General features: G+C 35.9%; 1 protein-coding gene across 1 annotated transcript; it reads left to right on the top strand.

Annotated features, from left to right (window-relative positions):
• Positions 1 to 21855: 21855 nt before the first annotated feature.
• LOC143568327 (uncharacterized) lies at positions 21856 to 23245 on the top strand. The gene is made up of 3 exons (XM_077054508.1): positions 21856 to 21923; positions 22022 to 22127; positions 22669 to 23245. Exons 1-3 carry the CDS (start codon positions 21891 to 21893, stop codon positions 22830 to 22832), a joined length of 303 nt encoding a protein of 100 aa, XP_076910623.1. The 5' UTR covers positions 21856 to 21890; the 3' UTR covers positions 22833 to 23245.
• Positions 23246 to 24111: the final 866 nt, after the last annotated feature.

Consider the following 24111-nt stretch of genomic DNA (forward strand, 5'->3'; position numbering starts at 1 on the left):
CAAACTTTGAAGTTGTGGCAACATTAGATTGAAGCACTGTGCAAGGACAACCGAATGTCTTGAAGAAATTAACCCTTGGCTTGTTTCCATAAAAGACTTCATAAGGTGTCTTATTCAGTCTTTTATTCAGCAACACGCGATTCTGAGTGTAGCACGCAGTGTTAATGGCTTCCCCCCCAGAAGAATAAAGGGAGTTTGGAGTATGAAAGCATGCTTCTTGCAGCTTCAACTAGTGTACGATTCCGTCGTTCAGCCACCCCATTTTGTTCAGGAGTGTAGGGTGCACTGAACTGATGTAGAATCCCCTTGTTGTGACAGAATTCGTTGACAGCCTTGTTGCAGAATTCCGTTCCATTGTCACTTCTGATGCACTTTACTCGTTTGTCCGTCTGATTCTCAACCAACACAATGAATCTGATAAGAAACTGAGATGTCTCATCCTTGTGACCTAGCAGAAAAGTCCAACTGAAACGCGAGTAATCATCAGTAATAACCAGACAATAGGTTTTTCGACCTATTTCCATTGGTTGAACAGGACCAAAAAGATCCATATGCAACAGTTGAAGAGTGGAGTTCATGGAATTGACCATCTTAGGGCGGTGAGGGAGTTTGTGCTGTTTGCACTTAGAGCAAGATAAACATTTTTCAGCACAAAGAAATGATTTTACAGGAAAGCCCCTCACATGATCACCTTTAACCAACTTATTCAAGTTCTTAAAGTTTACATGCCCTAGACGTCGATGACATAAGGATGAGTCGTTCTCCGAGGCCTTGGACATCAAACAAGAAGCAGTACGCATGGAATAATTGCTTCTCATGTCCAGAATGTATGCGTCACTGTGCCTCGGAGTACGTAACAATCCACTCTTCCGGGACTTTAAAAATTGGTTTAAGAATAAGACATTCATTTTCAGTGAAAAGAGTTGAAAATTTCTTATTGTAGATCTGAGAGACACTGAGTAAGTTGTGATTGAGTTGTTTCACAAGATTGACTTCGTCGAAGGTCAATGTGCCATTGGAGACCTTGCCTTGTTTCGTGATTTCTCCTCCTATGTCACCAGCAAAGGAAACATGTCCACCATCGAAGGGCTTTATATCGAACAATAGGGACTCATCTCCTGTCATATGTCGGGTACAGCCGCTTTCCAAGTACCAAATACTGTTGACAGGCCTTCCAGGCTGACCCTACATACATGAGCAGCTAGTTAGTAGAAGGGTCCCGAGACGAACTTGTCTCGGGAAAAGCAAACAGAAAATCACCCAATTTTATTTTATGATGTTTGAAAATGTAATCTTTTGGAGAATCCGAATCTGAAGTGCAATCACTTGAGGAACTAGTGTTGGGATTCCCTCGGTTCTTAAAAGATTTTCTTGATTGCCTTCGTTTTGACTGGGTTTGATTGTCAAATCTTCTTTGTTTGCTTTTGAAAATGGTTTAGAGGGGTTTTTAGAGTTTTCAGCTTCTGACCCTTTGGCTAACCGCTTCCTTTCTCTTTGTGTAAGCCAAAAAGGTTTCTTGGGTTTGTCGGTTCTTTTAATTGTTGAATCCGTCTTACTGGCTGAGGTACAAGTTTGATAAGACATTTTCTTAGGTTGAACGTTTAACTCAGTAAATGTCTCACCAAACCTGCTTTTGGCGTCTCTTTGTTGCTTATGCCAGTTCTTGTAGTGTCTCGCAAGATGAGACGGATTACCACACACAAAACAACATTTTCTTTTGTTACAATCATAGACATGTTGATCACTGAAATATGTGGGGTGAGGTGATGTGGGAGAGTTAATGGATTGAAAACCTCTATCTATGAACACATTTGAATGATTCGATGCAAAATAACTTGACTGCCTGGGTTTATGACCAGTGTAGTAGTAGGTGCTATTAAATTGATCATAAGATTGAGAACTATTTCTATTAGTGGTATTATGTGAAAATGAAGTTTTCTTTGAAGGCATATATTTACATGACGTGCTTGGTTTTTCATTTTCAAAGACAATTTCTTGTTTTCGTAAGTCCTCAAAATCATGATCAGTTGATAGGCACCTAGATCTTGTTTGTTAATTAACCTCAGTTACATTTGTTTCATCAAAAATTGTTTCATGATCAGAATCAGATGAAGAACATTCACTTTCTTTACATACTTCTTTACAATTTTCTTCACGAGAGGTTTCACAAAATATAGGTTTTGATTCTGACATTAAACAATCCAACATTGATTCACAAACTTTGTTACAGACAGGGTTATTAATGCTTTTGGTTAGACCCACACATGACTCAAAACGTGGTTCTAATCCTCCATGTTGCTTAAGATCCTGATTAATTTTCCCACAATCACCATTGTTTACATTTCCTGCTTCACAAGACACATTGACGTTAGCATTTACAAATGATTGAATTGGAGCAATAGTCTAAGATGCTGTGGGAATAAATGTCACAGGTTTTGGTATCCTACCAACACCGTATGCCATTTCCTCATCAGGAGAAGTATTATAGCTAAAGTGAGGCAAACTGGTGTAATTATCATTGAATGGTGGTGGTACGGCCGTGTAGTCGTACCCCAACCCCGTTTTAACTTTAGTACTTCTCTGGGCTCCAATAAGATTATCTAACTTCTCAGATGATGCCTCAAACCTTTCGACTTGTTTTTCCATTTCTTTCTTATTAGTAACTTCGAGTCTTAATTTCGTAATTTCTTCTTTTAAATTATTGATTATGTCCTTATAGTAAGTGACATTATGTTTTTCTCGAAAAATTTCAAGTCTAAGATTATCGACATCATCGTGATGAGTTTTGATCTTTTCAATGTAGATCTTATCAGCTTTTACATATTCAGTGTTCAGCTGACGAAGTTTTGCATTTTCTTTCAAAACTTCGTCTTGCAAATATCTATAGTATGTAACTTTGTTGACACATGCTTCTGTGCAGAGATTTCGTTTTACCTCATCAAGGTGTGATGCACAAGAATCGACAGCAGAAGATGAAGATGGTTCATCGTTTGAAGTGAAAGCCATGCTAGCCATATTTAAAGGATTCTGCAACTCTTGAAACTGTTCGTCCCAATTCATATCGGTGTGGATTCCTGTTTGAGAAACAAGGGCTCTTGAATTTGAGCTTGAGCTGCCCTTGTGTGAACGATTTCCGATTCTTTGAGCTGAGTTGTTTGCCCTTTGATCCTCAGGCCTCTTTCCAACAGCTTTTGCGTCCTCTTCTTCGGTTACTTCTGTCACCTGTATATCGTTTGCTGGTTTGGGAGGATTTGTGCATTCTCTAGCAAAATGACCCATCTCTGCACAGTTGTATCATCGAAGCTTGCTCTTGTCAAAACCAATTCGCTTTCGATCCGAATCATTGAAGCTGTCTTTTCCGTAGGTTTTGATGAAGTTGGTGGCCCTTTGCACAGCCATGGCCATCTGATACTTGATGTCCATTTTCTCAAGATCCTTTTGATTTATGTCTTTCAGATCACCTATTTCAAACTGAGCAGGTAACAAATTCCCTTGCAACAACTCTTCATGACAAGACAGAAAGGCTTTAACTAGTGTCACATTTGAATCATTTAGCATGGAAATTGCTTCACAATAGCTGGATGGCTTATTTGTTTGAGGTTTTGTTGCAGAAATTCCATGTGCTTTCAGAGCTTGAGCAACTGCACTGTCGATTGCTTTTTGAAATGAACTTGCACTGGATGGAGTTGATGGGATGTTGGTGGAGATGAAAGCGGTTGATTGTGAAGGGATAGTTGGTGAGTACTTGGGATTAGTCACGAGATATACATTCGGTTGGGTTTTGCTGACAAAAGCTGTTGGCACACTTGAGGATGTAGAACTTACTCCGGCTTGATTCAGAGAATTCATGTGATTGTTTATCCTCATTTGTTCATCCATTTCGAATGATTTGATGGTGGATATTAGTTCACCATTTGTCATCCCATTTAGATTTGTGGTTCTCTTGATAGTTATTGTGTTTAAACTCCAGTTGTAAGGAAAAGAGTTCATCAACTTGTGATTTACCTCAGTGTTGGGAATGTTAACACCTGCAGCTCTTACTTTGACCATGAGCTTCTCAAACCTTTTCACTAAGTCAAGCACAGCTTCACCTTGACGATGGTTGAACATATTGAATTCTTCCTTCAACAGTGCCTTCTTGTTTTCTCTTATTTCAGCATTTCCTTCAACCATTTCAACAAGAGCTTCCCATAAACCCTTGGCACTTCTGTGTTCTCGTAGTGTTTCTGTGATTTCATTTGACAGACAGACTGTCAACAACAGAAATGCCTTCTTATCTTGTGCTAATTTATCCAAATCATCTTGATCATAATTCTCTGGTGCCTTAGGCTGTTCTCCAGCATCAATGCGAGTTATTGGAACATGAGGACCAACTTTGTAGGTCCTCTAAATGGATCTCAAGACTTGACTCGGATCAATCCGTGTTGTTGGTTAGCGGAAATCACCAACGACACTCGGATCTCGGATCTTAGTTTGTTTGGTTTATTTGCTTGAAAGAGAGAAAAGGAGAGAAGTGGATGAGAGAAAGAAACTTCTTTATTTCCAAGAGTTGTGAAAAGGGGTTGGAGTTAGTTGGATAAATGGGTTAAGTGGCCCTTTTATAGGGTCCCCATTTATCCAAAACTTACAAAATAAACGTACAAACTAAACGTACCGAGTACGTACTACACCGACTAAAAGCAAACTAAAACGACATATACAATCCTAAAAACAATATAGAATATTGGCCCTACAATCTCCCTCTAGGATTGAGTATGTCGAGGAACCTTAGTCAAGTTCTTTGCTTCGTCTTTATTTCTTGAAACTTAGTACTTGTCTTGATCCAGGATCTTGAACCAGATTGGATATTGAACAGTTCTTTATTTTCCAGTCTTATAGACTTGAACTTCAATCTTATTTTCTGGGAAGGATCGGCAACAGCAAATTTTAGAAACATCAGATGCGGGAGGCTCGACATCTAATTTTCTCTTGTTGACTTTCTTGAGCCAACTGGTTTCTTTCCTTGTTTACAATTAGTTCTTTTTTTAGGTTCAACTACCAACTTTCACGTTCTCATTTTCTTTTTAAGTGCTTCAACATCTGCAACTCCAAGCAGACTTGATCTTGATCTACCTGTCCATGTATAGCTGCACAAACCTTAGAACGATAAGATTCGCTCACAGACCCTCTCGAGGGTCAAGAAGAAATCGTTCATAGGCCCTCCCAATTTCTATCCCTCCACTTATAAATGATTTGTTTAAGTCCCAGATTTCTAACGAACTTTGCTTGAACGACCTTGACAACAAAACACATGATTTTGAATGAAACAAAGTTTAACAAAATATGTACGAACATAATAAAAACTTAAAATCTTTTTGGCATTATCATATATTTTAAATATAACGAAAATATATACATAACATTATGTAGTTAAAACTAAAATAAAACAAAATCCAAATAAACAATAAAAGATAGGAGTAAATATGAAATTAATATTATATATCAATAATATTTATAGAAAACGTTTACTAAATTATTTTTCTGAGAAAGATCACAATATGGAATCACATTATCTGTTAACGTTCTATATCACACTTCTATTTGGACATTATTATGCCAAGAACCCAAAGTCGATTGTAGATATAATTTGTCCACTTTAAACTTAACAAGTATTTTGATGTCAACATGATACGTTAAGGTACAATTAGGCACAATGCTTGTGTGGTCCCCATTTAATCTGACAAATTACAGACTCCATCATACCTCGGGCTTAATTTGCTTTCACATGTCACCTCAACTTGACTTAAACCTTTCTTAGTTGATCACAGTAATCTTATTAACACACTTGACACTTTGACTTTGTGCACTTGAAACTTTTTACACTTAACTCGATCTAGAAAGATTAAAATAAAGCAGAAGTTTAGGCCATAACAATCAGGTCGGATAATATCATATTATCGCGCAGAGAAAGTCCAAGGCTTGAACAAAAGAAAGAAAATAAAACAAAGCAGAAGATTCAGGGCCTTAACAATCAGGTCGGATAATACCATATTATCGCGCAAAAGAAAGTCCAAGGCTTGAATCAAAATAAATGAAGAAATAAAGCAGAAGTTAAAATTCCTAGAACTGACTCTTTTTCTGACTCTTTTTCTTGACTTTTCTTTTTCTTTTCTGACTCTTTTGTTTTTCTTTTTCTTGCTTTTCTTGACGCTTTACTTGACTCTTTTCTTGACTCAATAAAAATTAAAAATGACACTGATTTTTCATAAGACAACTGTGATAAGGTAAAGAGAGGCTTGGGTATGACATGTTTAATTGCATTTCAGCCTTCATTAATATGACTTTAGTTGAAGTCGGCAACCGCTTCATAACGTGTAACCACTAGCATAGGCAAATATTTAAGTTTATATCAATATGACACTTACTCATTTGTCAAGCCTATCTACACATCACACAATGATCTTGTTGGCTTTTTATCTACTCTTTTCATGTGCTAGAATCGTTAGAGATAATTTCTTATCATTCCAATGGTCGGATCGATTTCTCAAAATTTTAAAAATTTTAAATATCCGACTCCCTCTAAGCAGGAGCTCCCTCTAAACGGGACAATTCCTTTTAGATTTTCTTAAAAGTAAGATAAAATCTTTTTGGTAAATATCCGATTCCCTCTAAGCAGGAGCTCCCTCTAAACGGGACAATTCCTTTTAAATTTTCTTAAAAGTAAGATAAAATCTTTTTGGTAAATCGAATGATTTGTTTTTGCTTTTCTTAAGATGAATTGAAAATCTTTTTGGTGAGTTAAACTTAACTCATTTTCTCCCTCTAAAATTGTGACATATTTGAAAAATATTTACAATTTTATATACAAAAAGATAGATAGTTTGTTTTAATCAAAATTGATCATGCCGATCTATTTGACCCGAAATTCAAATCGAGCATGATCGATGGTTTTAGTGAAAAGGTCAGCAAAGTTGTTGTCAAATGGACTATCTTAAGCATGCATTATCACATTGTATGACAAAGTTGAAGAGATTCAAACCGAGATCCAACAGCTGATGTTGGATCCATCACTTGAGAAAAGCAGTTGGACGAGGTTGGTTTGAGAAACGCTCTAAAAGTTGTTGTTGAACCATTTAAACAAGGCTTCCCTTCCATGAAGTTTGTCCTCCCATGTCGCTTATGAAAGACTCGAATCCGCCATCAAATGGTTTAACATCAAATAGCAAGAGTTCGCCTCCCATCATATGCCGGGTGCAATCACTATCTAAGTACCTAATACTATTGATAGTCCTCCTTGATTGACCCTGCATGCACTAAGCTTTCAAATAGACATGGGTTCCCGGGATACTTTTATCCCGGGAAGGTCAACCGTAAATCGGCCAAACTTGATTTTATTTCCTGAAAACCATTTATTTCTTGTTGGACCTCACTTGTTGAAGACCGGTCCTTAGGAATCAAAGCAAAAACTTGTTCCTTGGTTTTGGCAATTTTGGACTTCTCTTTTCTTGCTTTTGAAACTGTTTTTGGTAAATCCTCAGACTTTACAGTATTTGGATCCTTTTTGATTTTATCCTTCTTGGTTTTCCAAAAAGGTTTCTTTTTGTGTTTTAATTTATTTACTTTGGATCTCACATCCATTTCACTAGGTTCACTATCAGCTTGATCAGTCCTTGAATCAGGGCTACTAAAAGCTCTTTTTGGGGGCTGACTAAGCCGCCTTTGAATATTAAGCTGTTGCTTGAACCAGTGCTTGCAATGTCTTGCAAGGTGAGAAGAGTGACCACACACAAAACAACACTTTCTCCTGGGAGTGCCAAAGAACTCATCTGAACTGTAATGTGGTTGGTGTGGTGGGAAAGGTGATCCATGGAAAGGAACATGATTATAAAACACATTTGTATAATATGGATCAACAAAATTTTGTTGATAATGACCATAGTAGTTGTTATCACAGAAGTTGTATGACTGAGGGTTTCTTGATTGATTGGTTGTTTGAGAAAATGATCGTTTATTTGGTGGAACATATTTACACGACGTACTTGTCTTTTCATTTTCAAAAACTTTGCTTTTACATGAATTATCCTCAGTCTCACAACTTGATGATGAACAACTTGATATGTTCACCTCAACAGGCATACTTTCGTTGACACATTTTTCAACAAAAGTTTCATCACAAACGGTTTCATAATCTGAGTCAGAAGAAGAACATTCACTTTCATTACGTACATCATTACAACTGTCTTCACTAGTGGTTTCGCAAAATACAGTTTTTGATTCCGACATTAAACATCCCAACATGGATTCACAAACTTTATTACAAACTGGATTGTTAATAGTTTTGGTTAGATCCACACATGATTCAAAGCGTGGTTCTAACTTTCTTTTTAGCTTACAACCCAGGTTAACCGTCCCACATTCACCACCATTTACATCACCAGCTGCTACACAAGACACATTGATGTCAGATTTATCAGATGATGGGACTGGAGCAGCAGTTTGAGAGGCAGCAGGAACAAATTTCACAGGCGTTGGTATTCTACCAACCCCGTATTCCATTTCTTCATCTGGAAAAGTATTATAGCTAAAGTGGGGCAAACTGGTGTAGTTATCACTGAATGGTGGTGATACGGCAGTGTAATCGTACCCCAACCCCGCTTTAACATTAGTACTTCTCTGGGCTCCAATAAGATCATCTAACTTCTCAGATGATGCCTCAAATCTTTCGACTTGTTTTTCTTTTTCTTTCTTATCAGAAACTTCGAGTTTTAATTTCTTAATTTCTTCTTTTAAATCATTAATTATGTCTTTATAATAAATGACATTATGCTTTTCTCGAAAAATTTCAAGTCTAAGATTAGCTACATCATCGTGATGAGTTTTAATCTTTTCAACGTAGATCTTGTAAGCTTTTACATATTTAGCATTTAACTGACGAAGTTTTGCATTTTCTTTCAAAACTTCGTCTTGATGATATCTATAGTATGTGACTTTGTTGATGCATGCTTGAGAACAAAGATTGTGATTTACCTCATCAGCTGGCGATGTGTCGGGAATGATAGGACATGCGATGTGTCGGGAATGATTGTTTAAGAATATAGCACCCAAACTTCCAAAAAGTCAAAAAGACTTTAGTATAAAAATCAATAAATCGGCCTAGATCTGAGTTTTAAGCCGAATATGAGCTTAGACACAAAAACTTAAAATACTAAAAACTTGGATTTAGTGATTCTCGTGTATTTCTAAGGTGTAAAGGACTCCAAAAGAGATGAGTAACACGAAATCAACCTCAAATCCAACAAAAACTAAGATCAAAACCCGAAAAGTTTGACCCGAAAACCACAAAAAGTCGAGCCGAAAGCTCTGATACCACTTGTAGGTCCTCTAAATGGATCTCAAGACTTGACTCGGATCAATCCGTGTTGTTGGTTAGCGGAAATCACCAACGACACTCGGATCTTAGTTTGTTTGGTTTATTTGCTTGAAAGAGAGAAAAGGAGAGAAGTGGATGAGAGAAAGAAACTTCTTTATTTCCAAGAGTTGTGAAAAGGGGTTGGAGTTAGTTGGATAAATGGGTTAAGTGGCCCTTTTATAGGGTCCCCATTTATCCAAAACTTACAAAATAAACGTACAAACTAAACGTACCGAGTACGTACTACACCGACTAAAAGCAAACTAAAACGACATATACAATCTTAAAAACAATATAGAATATTGGCTCTACAAACTTCAAAACATCTCATTAAATCAGTTTCAGTTAATGAGATGAAGTTCATGAACCTCCATTTAAAATCAATGAAGTTATCATCTAAGTTCATAAACTTAGGAGGTTTCTGAGGAGTTCCAACTTGATTTTCTAACAACAAATAACCCTTCAATAACTCTGAATCAGTACTGGCCATGGTGTAAGTCTTCAAAAGAAATTAATCTTCCAAAGCGAAGCGAAATGATCCCAAGTGAAGAGAAATGATCTCAAGCGAAGCAAAAGGAATCCCAAGCGAAGCGAAAGGATCCCAAGCGAAGCGAAAGGAATCCCTTATCAAACCAACAAACCTGGAACCCGTAAATATCACCTTTAACACTTATGACTTTCAACACAAACACATTCTAAGACATTTTATGAAGATGTTGCCAATTCTTATGACTTTGAACACTTATTTTCTTCTTTTCAAGATCAAAACCCAAGGTTGTGATCCAAAAACCCTCAACTAGTGAGCCGAAGCTCTGATACCAATTGTAGGTCCCAAGTCGGGTGGATCAAACAACGTCTTTGGATCAACCTAACTTAGTGCTAGCGAAAATCACACTAAGAAACCAAGAGGTCTCGGTCTTGAGTTTATTTTCAGTCACGGATAGTAGAAGTTAGAGTGAGAGAAAGTAATAGAGATCTTGCAAAAGGTTTTCTTATGTATATCAAACTTCAACAACCTTGCTTCTCATGGCATGCTCCCTATTTATAGGGAAGCATGCATGAGAAGTATGATATGTCAAATGCCCAATGGGCTTCTTTACAATGGACCGTGGCCCAACAATATACAAAATGACCCGTAGGCCCAAACATATAACTTAAACAATACAAAAGGCTAAATATACAAAATGGGACTAACAGAGACGAGTAAAACAACGAGCCATTAAAATCGCGTTCTCAATTATATAATAGATAATTTAACAATTTTACTATTAAGGCTGTCTTTCAAAAGGCCAAAACAAACAAATAATAATAGAATGTTACTAAAATGACATATAAAATGAAAGTTTTTTTCTATAAAAAAAGAACACTAATTGTGAGTCAAACCCATGACCTTTGTTTTCATAGTCTAGAACACTTTCCATTCAACCAAAAAGTCATTTTGTTGGCTTTTCTGTTTAAAACAAAATTATAGATAAAATTTAAATTTTATATTTTAACAATTATGGGCCTCTTGAAAGAATAAGCCTGGGTCTGTCGCCCTCCTCGCCCTCCCCTTGGGTCGGGTCTGCGTGTTGACCTAAAAGATTAGTGTACCAAGTAGTCCAAGAGCCTTTTATTATGAATAGAGTGGCACACAACGAAAATAATTAACACACTAGTACAAACGAACACCACGTAGAAACAAAAAAAATAGTAAACAATAAACAGGACACAAGAACTTTACGTGGTTCTGTAAGGCCTCGTTCCCGGTAACCCTACTTTGGTGTTGGATTTACTCATAAACACAGTTCTAAAATCAGAGTAAATTAAAAACTTCGCGGAATAATTAAAAACTTCAAACATCACATTACAAAACATTCATTCTTGTCTTAACATACAAATTATCTTTTCATAAGTAATTAATTAAAACAGTCATAACACTTCATCATGGATGCCAATCTCTTCAATCCATGCCCTGTGTCCCTCCTCAAGTCAGCTGCCTCAACCTATTTTCCTGCGTGCATACTAAAAGTCAGCTACGCTGAGTGAGTTCTAGTTAATCAATTAACATACAATACATTCATACCCTTACTCATACGCGTCCGAAGATACGTATTCATACCTTAGTTTTCTATTACTCCTTTTAAATATACATTCTATACATGCATACGTACTTACATACTTTCTTTCATAATACCCTATGGTATACCATAAGCTATTCTACATTAAACATCATAGATATTGTAAGGGTCTGGTCCCTATCATCACAGATATTATAAGGGTCTGGTCCCTACTGCCTCGAATAACCATACATTTATCATACGTGCATATTTTACCTGTCTTATGTATATAATATATATATATATATACATGCTCATTCATACTATCATTATATAGTAATAACATCCAGTACATAGTCATACACGTATCATATACTTATCAATTTAATAAATGTATTAACTATCACATAGGGGTATGCACACAGTCCCGAAAACATTTCAAAGAGAAATGGGGCTAGAACTCACCTGGAGTCGATTTCTCTCGCCGTTAATGGTAATTCCTTTCTTTAGTTGTGCACGGCTAACTGTACAATACATTACGCGTGTCAATTATCTATTACCACTACTTCCTACATCTAAATTTATGAAACCCTCAACTAACGGGGGTCCGGGGGCAGCGCCCCTGGTAGCGGGGTCTAGGGGCGGCAGCCCCTAGCAGGGTCCAAGGGGCAGCGCCCCTGGTTGGGGTTGAGCTGTCAATTATCGCATGGAAGAATTTCGTTTCGCATGCATGGAAGAATTTCGCTTCGCATGCATGGAAGAATTTCGCTTCGCATGCATGGAATTTCGCTTCGCATGACCTTTTCGCTTCGCATGGAACTTTTTCGCTTCGCATGGAACTTTTTCGCTTCGCATGGTCATGCGATGCGAAATTATTGATTTCGCTTCGCATGGCTGTGCGATGCGAAATTCCTGCCTTTCGTCGTTTTTACCAATTTAAAGCCATCTTCCGACACATTTTGACCCCATGCGCCTGATCCTGAACCTATATAGTCCAACACCACATTTTCATCTTAAAGTGCACCCAAGAGGTTATAACTTACCAAGTTTATATTTTTCTTACGTTTTACAACCCGATCTATCATTATATCTGTTTGCATGACGATTCTAACCATAAAACTTAACCATTTAAACCGAAACCCACATTTTGCTTCGGGTTCGAGTTTAGATCTGAACAATACGTAGATCTAGACGTGATTCTTGTTGCTTGATGATGTTAAACACGAGATTCCACCCTTCTTTGGCTTGGATTTTAAATTCGAGTGCTAGAGAGAGAGTATGTGTGTGTTTCTTGAGTGTGTGTGTGTGTGTTTGTGTGTTTGGATGAGAAAAGAAAAGAAAGGAAGAAGTGGTTGGGTTTATATAAAGGGGGGGGGGGGGGTTCATGGGTTCCACCACCCATTCCCAATTCCTACTCCAAATATTATCCAAATACTTAACACACGACTAACTTAACGACACACAGTTAATAACAAACTTTCTATTATGTATTTTTTTAACAAAAGTTGGATGTTACAGGTTCGGTACTGGTAGGGATATATATATACAAGATTAGGTTAGCAATGCCTAGCCAACAAGAAAACAATATGTATTTGAAGTTTGGTAACTAGAATCAATAAACACAAAAAAATGAAATTTATATAATAAAGCTCGATCTCTATAATTTTCATTAGACTCGAAAATTACAATCACAATGATGTAATTCACAAACTCAGGTATATATACTAATTTAAAACAAATCTAAATAATAAATTAATAAATTAAACTCAATAATATTCAAATATTAATTAGTAAAAACAAATCTAAATAATAAATTAATAAATAACTTCCTTGTAGTCTAAGTCATTGACTTTACTTGTTCATCAAGTAATTTATTACTTGTAAATCAAGTTATAGACTCAATTTGATAAACAAAACACCAACCCATCATAAGCTTAACAGGTAGGCCCAAATGAAATTACGGGCTGATGAGAATTAGGGCCGGCCATCCCAATTCCTTGCTCTTTGCAAACCGGGCCAAATGCCCAAAAGGCTTTACAACCCAATACTTGTTTGTAAAAAAATATGACGGCACTTAACTTCATTACACATATTGACTTGGGTCGGTAGATGATTGTGTTTTAAACGATACAAATGATGTGATATTTAGACCAAATGACCATTTGATGACTTGTTAAGTTAGAAGTCTCATTTGTGTAACAACTAAATGTACAGTATTATTTCTGTGCACATCAATGAAAACACATAGCAAAACAAATTAGGAAAACCGGATAAAAAATATCCCACATGATTTCATTTATCGATACGCCTTGAATTGGTAGGAACATGGACATCCAAAACCAGAGAGATTGAGAGAACTATAAAAAGACCGAAGACAAGCCATTTCTAAAGATATATGCCAATGTGTTTTGAGCTGAATACACATGAAAAGGATTCATAAATCGATACATAAGAAATTACGCTTAAAAGATTGTTAAAGAAAAGAAAAAAAAGTTATGTTTAGGTGTGTGTCGGAGATTTATGGTGATTTTTGCGAGAAGGGTACCCAACAAACCCTATTTTGTATTTTTATTGTTTCGCAAGTTGCATGCCCCGACAGTAATCTATCTGTGATGGTCGACGGCATACCACTGATATATATATATATGTATATATATATATATATATATATATATATTGGCTTTGTTTGATTCGTCGGTGTTCATCGACAGAAAGTTATGTTGGCAAATTTCTAGGGGAAAAAATTGTTTTCTAGCTAATAGTGATAGAGATTTAAGAATGGTTAGGTCCTCTTTAATCTGTCTTTTTCAAAACTATAAGTTTCTTTTTGAAGTGGCGGAGGATTGCAAGAGATATTTTTAAAATCACATAAAGTGAAGGTTTTTTTGGGTTGAAAACAAAATGAGATTAGTGCTCACCAACCGGTCTAACGAACATTTTACAAGAAGTAAGTCATTAATTGTGAATAGGGCAGGAGGATAGTGCTCAGGCTTGATCTAATTAAAACCACCACAAGATCCCTACCTCCTAAAGGCTTATACAAAATAAGAAAGAGAAACATATATATAACTGAATGAGATGAGTTTCATTGATTCAATGGAACGCACCGGTTCACATATGTGATGCCTATTGTGATTTGTTGTCAAAAGGTGACAGTTCAAAGGCTCGTGATAACAGTTACCGATGAACCATTGTGACCTTTGATAAATGCGCCTATTCAAAAAGACTGTGTAACAATTTGAGATGTGACAAAGACGCTTATATATATATAATAACCACAAACTTCATATGGAGAGAAGATAATCCTTACATAAACACATCAAAACTTTTTTCTGTTAGTTACTAGAAAATTATACATGAATTTTCTAGTTACTTGAAATCCTTGAAAAGGTAATCACCATCCGTGTAGTGTTGATAAGATATGCCACTCGTTGCTTAATTGTATATTATGAAGAGACTAACCGTAAAAAAACACTTTACATTACTAACAAAATACAACCCCGTGAATATAGTCCCCATTGTATCCCAATTTTGATAATCCCCACACACAAAGTTTCGATTTCACCAAACTCATGTAATCTTTGTTAGCTTTTTAAATAACATTTAAATACATAGTAATGTTAATTTTCTTTTTGTCAAGATATAAATTTTATTGAAAATCAAGTTGTATTCAAAATTAAGTTTTGTTTAGTATTGCAAACTAGGGATTCGAACTTTTACCAAGTACCGGCAGCGTGCCTATATCAACCAAACAACATCGATACTGATATTCATATTTATGGGTTTTTGTTTTAATATAAATCGTTTTCAATATAGAATGTACGCTCAGGTGAATTTACTATTTGTATATTTATTTACAGGAGGGAAATTAGAGATCACATGTCTCTTTATAATAAATTGTTTTTCAATTGTCTTTCATCCTTTATTTAGAAAACAAAAAACAACATTCTAAAAGGTTTTGTGTTTTGTCTTATCCTTTGTAGCTATTACAAACTTCAATTTGTGGGTCAACTACAGATTATATTGGAGGTTCAGTTAACTTTACTTGCTAATAGATCTAGAAGATGAAGAATTGAGACCCTTTATAAATTAGTATTTTAGTTAATTTATATCATATGTTTGATTTAATTTATTTTGTATATCCTTGTCACTTTATGGAATTACATATATATACCAGAAATATTAATAACAGGAATATGTTTACAAGATTCATTGAATGTCAGCAGAAGCCAAATCATGAGCAAAATGAGGTTAGATGTAAGGCTTAGCCAATACACGCCAGTGTCGAATCAACTTGTGAGACTTTAAGGATTTTGTGGTTGTAGGTTAATTCTTTTTTAAGATAAGGTCATGATCCTTCTCAACATGTAAGGGTGTTTTCACCTCTCATTTAACTGTACACTGGTAAGTTGCAATTTTCATGGTCCCCAGTACTTGTTCATATTTCCATTGACATATATATGTGATGTCCATATGTTCTTTTGTGACGTTTGTAGTTTGTCTATATATGTAGCTGGGCCTGTCCAAATTCTTTTGTTACATAGCATCAAATATTCTATGAGATTTTATGCATACTTTACTCATATAAGTTGTCTAGATTATTGAGCATGTGTTTCACCTGTGTTAAACTGAAACCCTAGCTGCATCTTTACGAATTATCGGTGAATCACTTTTGTTCTACAAGATTCTTCATGTTCTCATCGGCGATTATAATTTCTACACCGTCTCCTTTTTCTTTTGATATGCTTAAGGATGAATTGGAGTCGTGTGTTTTGATCTTTCTTCTGACAGTTTATGCCACTTGAACCTTAAATCTACTTTTCTTTTCTGAGAGAAGAAAGAAGACAAATCAACCACTTGACAGGAATCTATTAGAAAAAAACAGAAACAGTGGATCAGTATGAATGATGGAGATGCATGCCATAATATCTCCCAGGGTTAAGATCAACAATGAGTTCAGTAATTGAGTATTAAGAAACTAAAGGTGTCAAGATCATTGGTGTCTTTCTCTAAATTGATGTCCGTCCAACCAATCATATAGCATGAAACTGCCAAATGGACAAATATTATACATGCCAGCACAACATATTTATGTTTGGTATTTCAAATCTTATCCTGAATAGATTTTTGAATCGTGTCATCTCATTTTCATAAGTATTTCGAGTGTATGAAAACTATAACGAGATAAGTCAGAAGTTTTGTAGAAAACGAGAATATATCTTTAGTGAAAAACAAAATCTTGAATTTATCCGTTACAAAAACTCATAGTTACAATTAATTGTAGTATATACTAAACCTAGTTACTACTACTTAGAACATACCAATGCTTGGCGGCAACTTGCTACTACTCTATAGTAACTTACTATTGATGACTTCCTTCCCGATAATGAGTAGTAACTTTCTAAGTTTCTACTAATCTTTTAGCAATTGGGAGGAAGACCATATTTACCACACATAGACCGGTCGCAACTAATCTCAGTTAATTACCACTTAAGATCAATAGGAACCTATTATCGATTCCTACTGACAATAATTTTCAAGCAACTTTTTGTTAGCCATGCAAGTTTGAAGTAATTTTCCTTATAGGCCTGGTCACTTGGACCCCTTCATGTCAGTACCCAATTTGCCCCTACCCTTGAGGTTCCTTGGTGTCGGTCCAATCTCATGGGATGGATGGAGGAGATCAAACTTATCTTGGGGACTAAATTACCTATCCTAAAATAAGTTCACTTGTACTTTTGGTGTTTGTTTGGATCAAAACTAGAGTTTGATTTGTTTCCTAATTCTAGGTAGCTTGTTCCTTAAGTTTGTATCGGGCTTGCTAGGTTTATTATTATTATTGTATCTCTTCTTCTTGTTTTCATTTATTAAAGAAAGAGTAGCTCGTACGTTAGAGCAACAACGACCATGTCTTGGGTCTTGGACTTGATTACCGGTTTCACGTTTTTAAGCATAACATGTGGTAGTAGAGCCAACCCATTAAACATGGCTGATTTTCAAGTTGTTGATAGCGTGAAGAAATTGAACAATCAGAACTACTACATGTGGTCGATATGTATAAGTTCGTATCTACAATGTCAGCATCTATGGAAGGTTGTTCAAGGGTTAAACGCAATATAATCGACACCAATGGGGCGATCAGCAAGTAAAAGATAAAGGTGGGGAAAGTTATGTTCGTGTTGAAAAGCATGATTGAAGAAGGGCTTTTGGATCACAAGACCTAGCAACCTTAAAGCAAGCATGGGATGGTTTGGCAACACCTATCTCCAAGGAAAAGGATGTGAAGCTTCAACTCATTGAAAACGAGCTCCTCTTGATAACTCAAAACTATCTCACAATTCCTCAATACCTCCACAAGGTTAAGACCTTGTGTAGTGAAACTAGGGAGCTCGATCTGCAAGCTATGATTGGGGATACTCAACTGAAAAGAATTATAGTACACGGTTTAAGAGCCGAGTGCCGGAGTTCCATAGTCGTGGTTAAAAGATGGCCGGCACAACCATGTTTAATGGAACTGGAACCTTCTCGCGAGCCAAGAAGTGTTGGCTAAATAGATTGGTGATGTCTCAATTAGAAAATCGAAGTGGCTTGGGACGTCGAGTCTATTTTAAAACGAAAGAACATGTGGTGGCCTTACCTTTGTACATCGAAGTCAGGGACAATTCCTTGGATGATTGGATGGTTGACTCTGTGTGCTCAAATCACATGAAAGGGGAGATAACGAAGGCTAAGAAACTTGGTCCAATACGAAGGTAATAACATGGTTGTCATAACTGACAACTCGAGACACAAAATCGCACATGTTGGTGATGTACGGGTCAATCGCGTAAACAACGGGGGTTTATGTTTAATCATGTATACCACGTTCCAAATATGAAAAATAATTTACTCTTAGTCCCAGATCACATCTACGGGTCGGTACGTTCTATTTTCTGAATGACGTCAAGGTATTCAATAAGTTCAAGACCTAGTCCAAAGCCATAACGAAATGAAGGAAAATGAGACAATGCACGTTATTTGGCACCAGTGTCTCGGTTACGCTGGTTATGACTGGCTTGCCTTAGTGGTCAAGAAGCCCTTGTAGCAAAATGTTGAAGATCGATGTCTAGACAAATGTGGTGTGCGTTGGTTGCCAATTTCGCAAAGCTCGACCAACTTAAAATTTTAATGATCTAAATTTCTTTTGAAGACAGAAAAGTATGACAAAGATGGGTCGCGAAAGAAAACATGAAATATTATATCCGCTTCACTATTTTCTCATGGATTTTCATGCCCTTGCTGTGAAAAATGGTATATGCATATGAAATGGGTGTACAAGTTATTATATATACCATGAGTTCATGACCAATTCCTAGTTGGTCCTATATATGTGACCTGCTGTCAAAAAAAGAATTGCAATAGCTAAATAAAGGTGTGTGTTATCCATTATAAACCTCCAAGAAGTAATAACCCTTACAAAACTAGAGCAATGCCTAATTGAAAATGAATTGAATTATTAATTGGGTCATAAAGGTCTTAGCAATAGGGGCCAAATTAATGGAATTGTTGATCTTGTAGCAGTTGAATGACAATAACTTGGTTTTTGTATCAATTATGTTTTTCTTTAGACCTTTTGTAACATCCTGAAAATTTCCATACCAATTTTGTCAATTTAGAAAGTTGAGGGACCAGTTAGTCATTTTGCTAAAACTATATGAAATTGACACGTGTCCTATGACTCATCACCATGAAAAGGCAGTCATGTAGTGGCAACACGAAAGGACACATGTCAACACGTAACCACACGCCTCCTCATGAAGTGACATGTTGCTAGTGACTATTCAGCTATAATGCCACATGTCAACACCAAATAGCATGACTCATCATCAAGAACGACACATGTCGCATAGTGGTGAGTGACGGTCCGATCGGGAATGGTTATAAATAGTGAACATGGGCTCCTCATTGTGGCATCCAAAACAAAAGACCACTTTCACTTTCTCGAAGTTCATGCCATCGAGTTGGAGTCCCGACACCATTCCGAAGTTTCGACGTTTCACACCCCGACACCCTACATATATTTGAAGTACTCCTCGTTCCTCCTTAAGTGTTATACCCATTTTAAGGTAAGAGATATGCTTAAGATATTTTACTTCATAGCTTAGATCCTAGTCGAGGGTATAGCCTAAACCTTGGAAAGTTTATAGATATATCTAAGCTTTTTATATATAAAGGTTTAGAAAAAAATAAATATTTTTTTATTATTAAGATAAATAAAGTTTTACATACAAAGGTTATTGTAATTGACTTTCTTTTAAAGGATGAAACATTAATTTTTATATAAAAGATATTTATAAATAATTAAACAGGAAAACGTGACGAGCATGTAGTAACTGGAAGGGTGACCATACCGAGTCGAGTTTCTTATCTAAGAAAAGTAATTCGTATAAATTCCAACCAACCGCGAGACCGGTTTACTTTCTTGAAGAGCTTGATGAGAGTGTTTGAACTTATTAGGCCAAAGCATGCCACACCAAACGTCATACAAACTAAAGTAAGCATTTTGAATATAAATGAGTTCTATATAAAAAGAAATGTTTTATCAAGGTTTAAAGCTACAAACTAGACTAAAGGTATAAAGCTAGATCAGTTGATCCAGATATTCATACAAAGTTATTCTCGTAACTACAGGTTTGAGATAACATGCACAACATAAATCAGTAAAGGCATACTGATCATAACAAAGGTGAGTACATTGACTCTAAAACTAATTCGAAGACGCTAAGCATTTTACATATGATTTAAAAATTAAACACATGGGTTGAATGGTTTTCAAAACGTTTGACGCGTAAAGGTAATCTACCAAATAACATTCAGGCCATAAGTGCACGTATAGTCGGATCCAAGTTTATACACATGTTACGGATGAAAGGCCGTAACATGGCTAACAAAGAGACTCAGTTGTAGGCATGCGTAAAACTACAGTAAATATGGGTGAAAAGACTAGTGTGCTCCATGGTTGTGCACTCGGGTGAAACAGTCCCGCTGAGTGTGTAGATATATTAATACAAATTACGATTGAACTAGTCATAGATTCTTGCCACATAAAATACTTTGTGTCTGTTAATGTTATTCGCCAGCTTTTAGCTGGCATAATACTTTAAACATTTTTAGGTAATCAATAGTAAGTGATAAGGACAATAGAGTAACAGGGAGACAGCTCATTGGAGATATAGAAGGATTTGTGGGCTAATTTTCTTAAATTCCTTGTAAAACATGATTATGTAAAAATAAATATTTTATATTATCAAAAGAAATTTCCGTTGCAACAAAATAAGCCCTGATATATTTTCAAAACTGATACCAACTATTGGTCATACGTCTAGCGCCCTAAGGCCGGGTGTGACACCCTTTATTTCATACGGAATGCAGAGGAAATCTCCCATTCACAAGCTTGAGTCGTCATGCCATGAAGCCCATGGAGCTTATTCATTCTGGCGTGTTTAGTATGATGAAACAAGCTCCGATAAAAGGTATGAGATACATGATTACATACATTGACGATTTTAGTAGATACCTTTGGGTATACTTTATGAAGGCAAAATCGGAACCATTTATGAAAAAGAGTTCAAAAGCGTGGTGAAAATGAAGACCAAGACCGAGATCAATATCGAGTGGTTCCGATCTAACAATGGGGGCGAGTATACATTAATAGAGTTTGATAACTATCTAAAAGACTAAGATTTTCTGCCAATTAACTTGCCCGAATACCCCACAACAAAATAGGGTCAACACATGAAAGAAAGAACTAAAACCTAATCAAGCTTGCTAGTAGTATGATTCACGACAAAAACGTGTTGGTTCAGAATTAGAGTTTAGCTTATTCCTTAAGTTTGTATTGCATATGCAAAGGGTTTGCCAGGTTTATTATTATTGCATCTCTTCTTTTCATTTTCATTAATTATAGGAAGAGTCAGTCATACATTTGAGCAACATCGATCGTGTCTTGGGACTTGGATTTGATTACCGAATTCACTTGTTTAAACGTAACATAACAATATACTATATGTAAATTCACTTGTTATACCCAAGTGGTTTGATAAAGAAAGCCATTTGTCACACCCTGATTCGTTGAGGTTATTAAGGATGATAAATTCACAAGCTTTTTATGGTAAGGATGCATTCCTCCGACTAGGATTGATGTAATGGTGTTAAACTGAGAATGTTGAGGATGGGACCCAGGGTGGCTGCCTAATAGGATCCCTAGAAGACAGAAATTTTCATTTCCAAATCTCCTCTAGTTTCATCTCCACCATTTATCATCTATCTCCCACATGGACTCTTGGCCCACCTCACCATCTCTCCTTCATTTTCATCTCTCTATATAACTTTATGATGCATTTTCTTTTGTTCATGGTCACTCTGATCATTCTAATACATGTTTTAATTTGTATTACAAAAACAGTTTAGAGAGTGATCATAACATGAGTGACCCTTCAGCTTCATACATCCACATGGTATGATGGCAACAAGAACAAATAATTAAACATATATGTTACATAATATTTTGTATTCCTTATACCATATATGATCACACAGCATGTTTTTGATTTAGGTACAACATATGATTGAGAAGTGTTTGATCTTCCGCATGAGCAAAGAAGAGTGCATGGAAGCCCTTTCTAAACATGCAAACATCAAACCAGTCATCACTTCAACCGGTTAGTTTTTTATTATTATCATTATCACCCCAATCTACTGATCACTTGAATGCAAGCATGTCATATCTCCGTGTTTACTTATTTTGATCTATTAAAGTTTGTCTTTTCCATACGCACACGATTTTAATCATAAAAAGTGCTAATGATACAAGTGACAACGTACTTTAACTCGAGTTTCTTGAACTTTTAGTACTATTTGGTATATGAACATAATCATGATCATGGATACTAGAGTGTTTGTGTTTTTTATTGTTACATGATCACAATCATCACTGTCACATTAATAACCTAACATGGTACTGATTCAAAGCTTGTACTGCTAGAGATGGCAAGATTATGGTAAGGTTTTAAAACAGTTCAGAGACAAACCTGTTATGTTAGTACGCGGTGTACTAAAATTACTTTTCATGTGATTTTAAATATGTGTTGTTCCATTTTTTGCTAGATTTTTATATGACGAAAGTTATCAAACTCGTTCATAAGTAAATAAGTCAAAATTATCATAAGCCCATAAATGATTATAACTAATGTCATTATGCAGTGTGGAATGAGTTAAAGAAAGAGAACAAGGAGTTCTTTGATTCATACACTCAGTCTCAGTCTTCAAGTGGATCAAACAGGATGTCAGAAGCCGAAACTAGCGAATTGATTCAAAAAATAATATCCGACAATGAATCAAACAACTCCGATAAAGATGGCCAGTAATTAACTCTCACTTCAACTGTTATATTAATTCTAGTACTAGCATGTGTGTATGTATGTTATATGTATGGTTAGTACCATGTATTATTGGTAGTGTTACCTTCCTGATTGAAGTGAAATGACTAGATTACCCTTGGACAATGATTGGGTTGTTCATGAAATGGCATACGGGTATTTTTGTAAATTCGGGCTAGGGTGGGGAATATTGAATCTTAGTGTATCAAATTTGCTGGGAAGTGGTCACTGTCCAATGCAGAGCTTCAGCATATAATATTTGTAACATTGGGGAGATCTCATGTGATGTGAGGATTGTCCCTTTTTTGTTCTTATGTTTATATATAATAAATGAAGCTAAGGTTGTTGGTCCATCAATTGTCTATGTCATAGTTTATACTTTGTTTACTTTAACATTAGATTGAAAATATCTCTCATTGATGATTGTTTGGATTTTGTCCAGAATAATAGTCAGCTCACAGATGAGTGTGTGTTCGTGCGCGCGCTTTAGGTCTTTCTAATATTAGATCTTTGCTAGTTCTTTTTAAGATTATCCCATTTGGGGTGTAATGAGTGTTGGTGTAATCCCCAATCCGATTTTAACACGATTTACAAACTAGACTCATGAGGTGTCTAAATATACTCGAAAAGATATAAAACCCTAGGTGAGTCATACATCCATGCCTCGTTCAATATGTGGATAAGTATCATCCTGGATGATATCTAAAGGACCCCCTTTAGATATTTGTTAACACCATAAGCGAATTTCATAGTAGTTGTGTCCAAGGGAGATGTTTGTTAACAAGAAATGTCAGCTTCAATTACCAGCGCACCTATGTTTAGTACATTTCGTTTAGTCGACACAGCGAATAATACTGATTGATACAAGGGATTAGAAAAGGGTTCAAATCTTGTGCTAGAAATCACTGATTTTTTTTTTGTTAATTTTGAATCTACTGATAGCCAGTTGCAGGGTGTATGTAAAGAATTGGTGTAATAAAAGTAGTTTTAGTAATACATACAAAATAGCCTAAATATTTTTTAAAATTTCAAAACCATGTCATCTGATTATGGTGGTAAGGCAATTGGATGAGGCCAGGTTTGTGTGGTAGAATTTTGATGGTGTATTTGCAGATTTGTCTTGATATGATATATGGACCGACATTTGGCATCAGCTAGTATTATTAATGGTCTTGCTAAAAACCTAGAACCTCTAGTAGTGATCGCTTTTACATCAACTCTACAAATATATTAAACATCAATAATTCATCTTTGTTATTTTAATAAT

This window comes from Bidens hawaiensis, unplaced genomic scaffold, assembly GCF_021521415.1.
Source record: "Bidens hawaiensis isolate Kalapana, Puna unplaced genomic scaffold, B.hawaiensis_p1.1 tig00023933_1, whole genome shotgun sequence".
In the NCBI taxonomy this organism is placed as follows: domain Eukaryota; kingdom Viridiplantae; phylum Streptophyta; class Magnoliopsida; order Asterales; family Asteraceae; genus Bidens; species Bidens hawaiensis.

Excerpts from the sequence above, each read along its gene's own strand:
- LOC143568327 (XM_077054508.1), top strand. The coding sequence starts at position 21,891 with ATGAGTGACCCTTCAGCTTCATACATCCACATG. Across the intron at positions 21,924-22,021 it reads CAGCTTCATACATCCACATG|GTACAACATATGATTGAGAA; the intron begins GTATGATGGCAA and ends TTTTTGATTTAG. Across the intron at positions 22,128-22,668 it reads ACCAGTCATCACTTCAACCG|TGTGGAATGAGTTAAAGAAA; the intron begins GTTAGTTTTTTA and ends GTCATTATGCAG.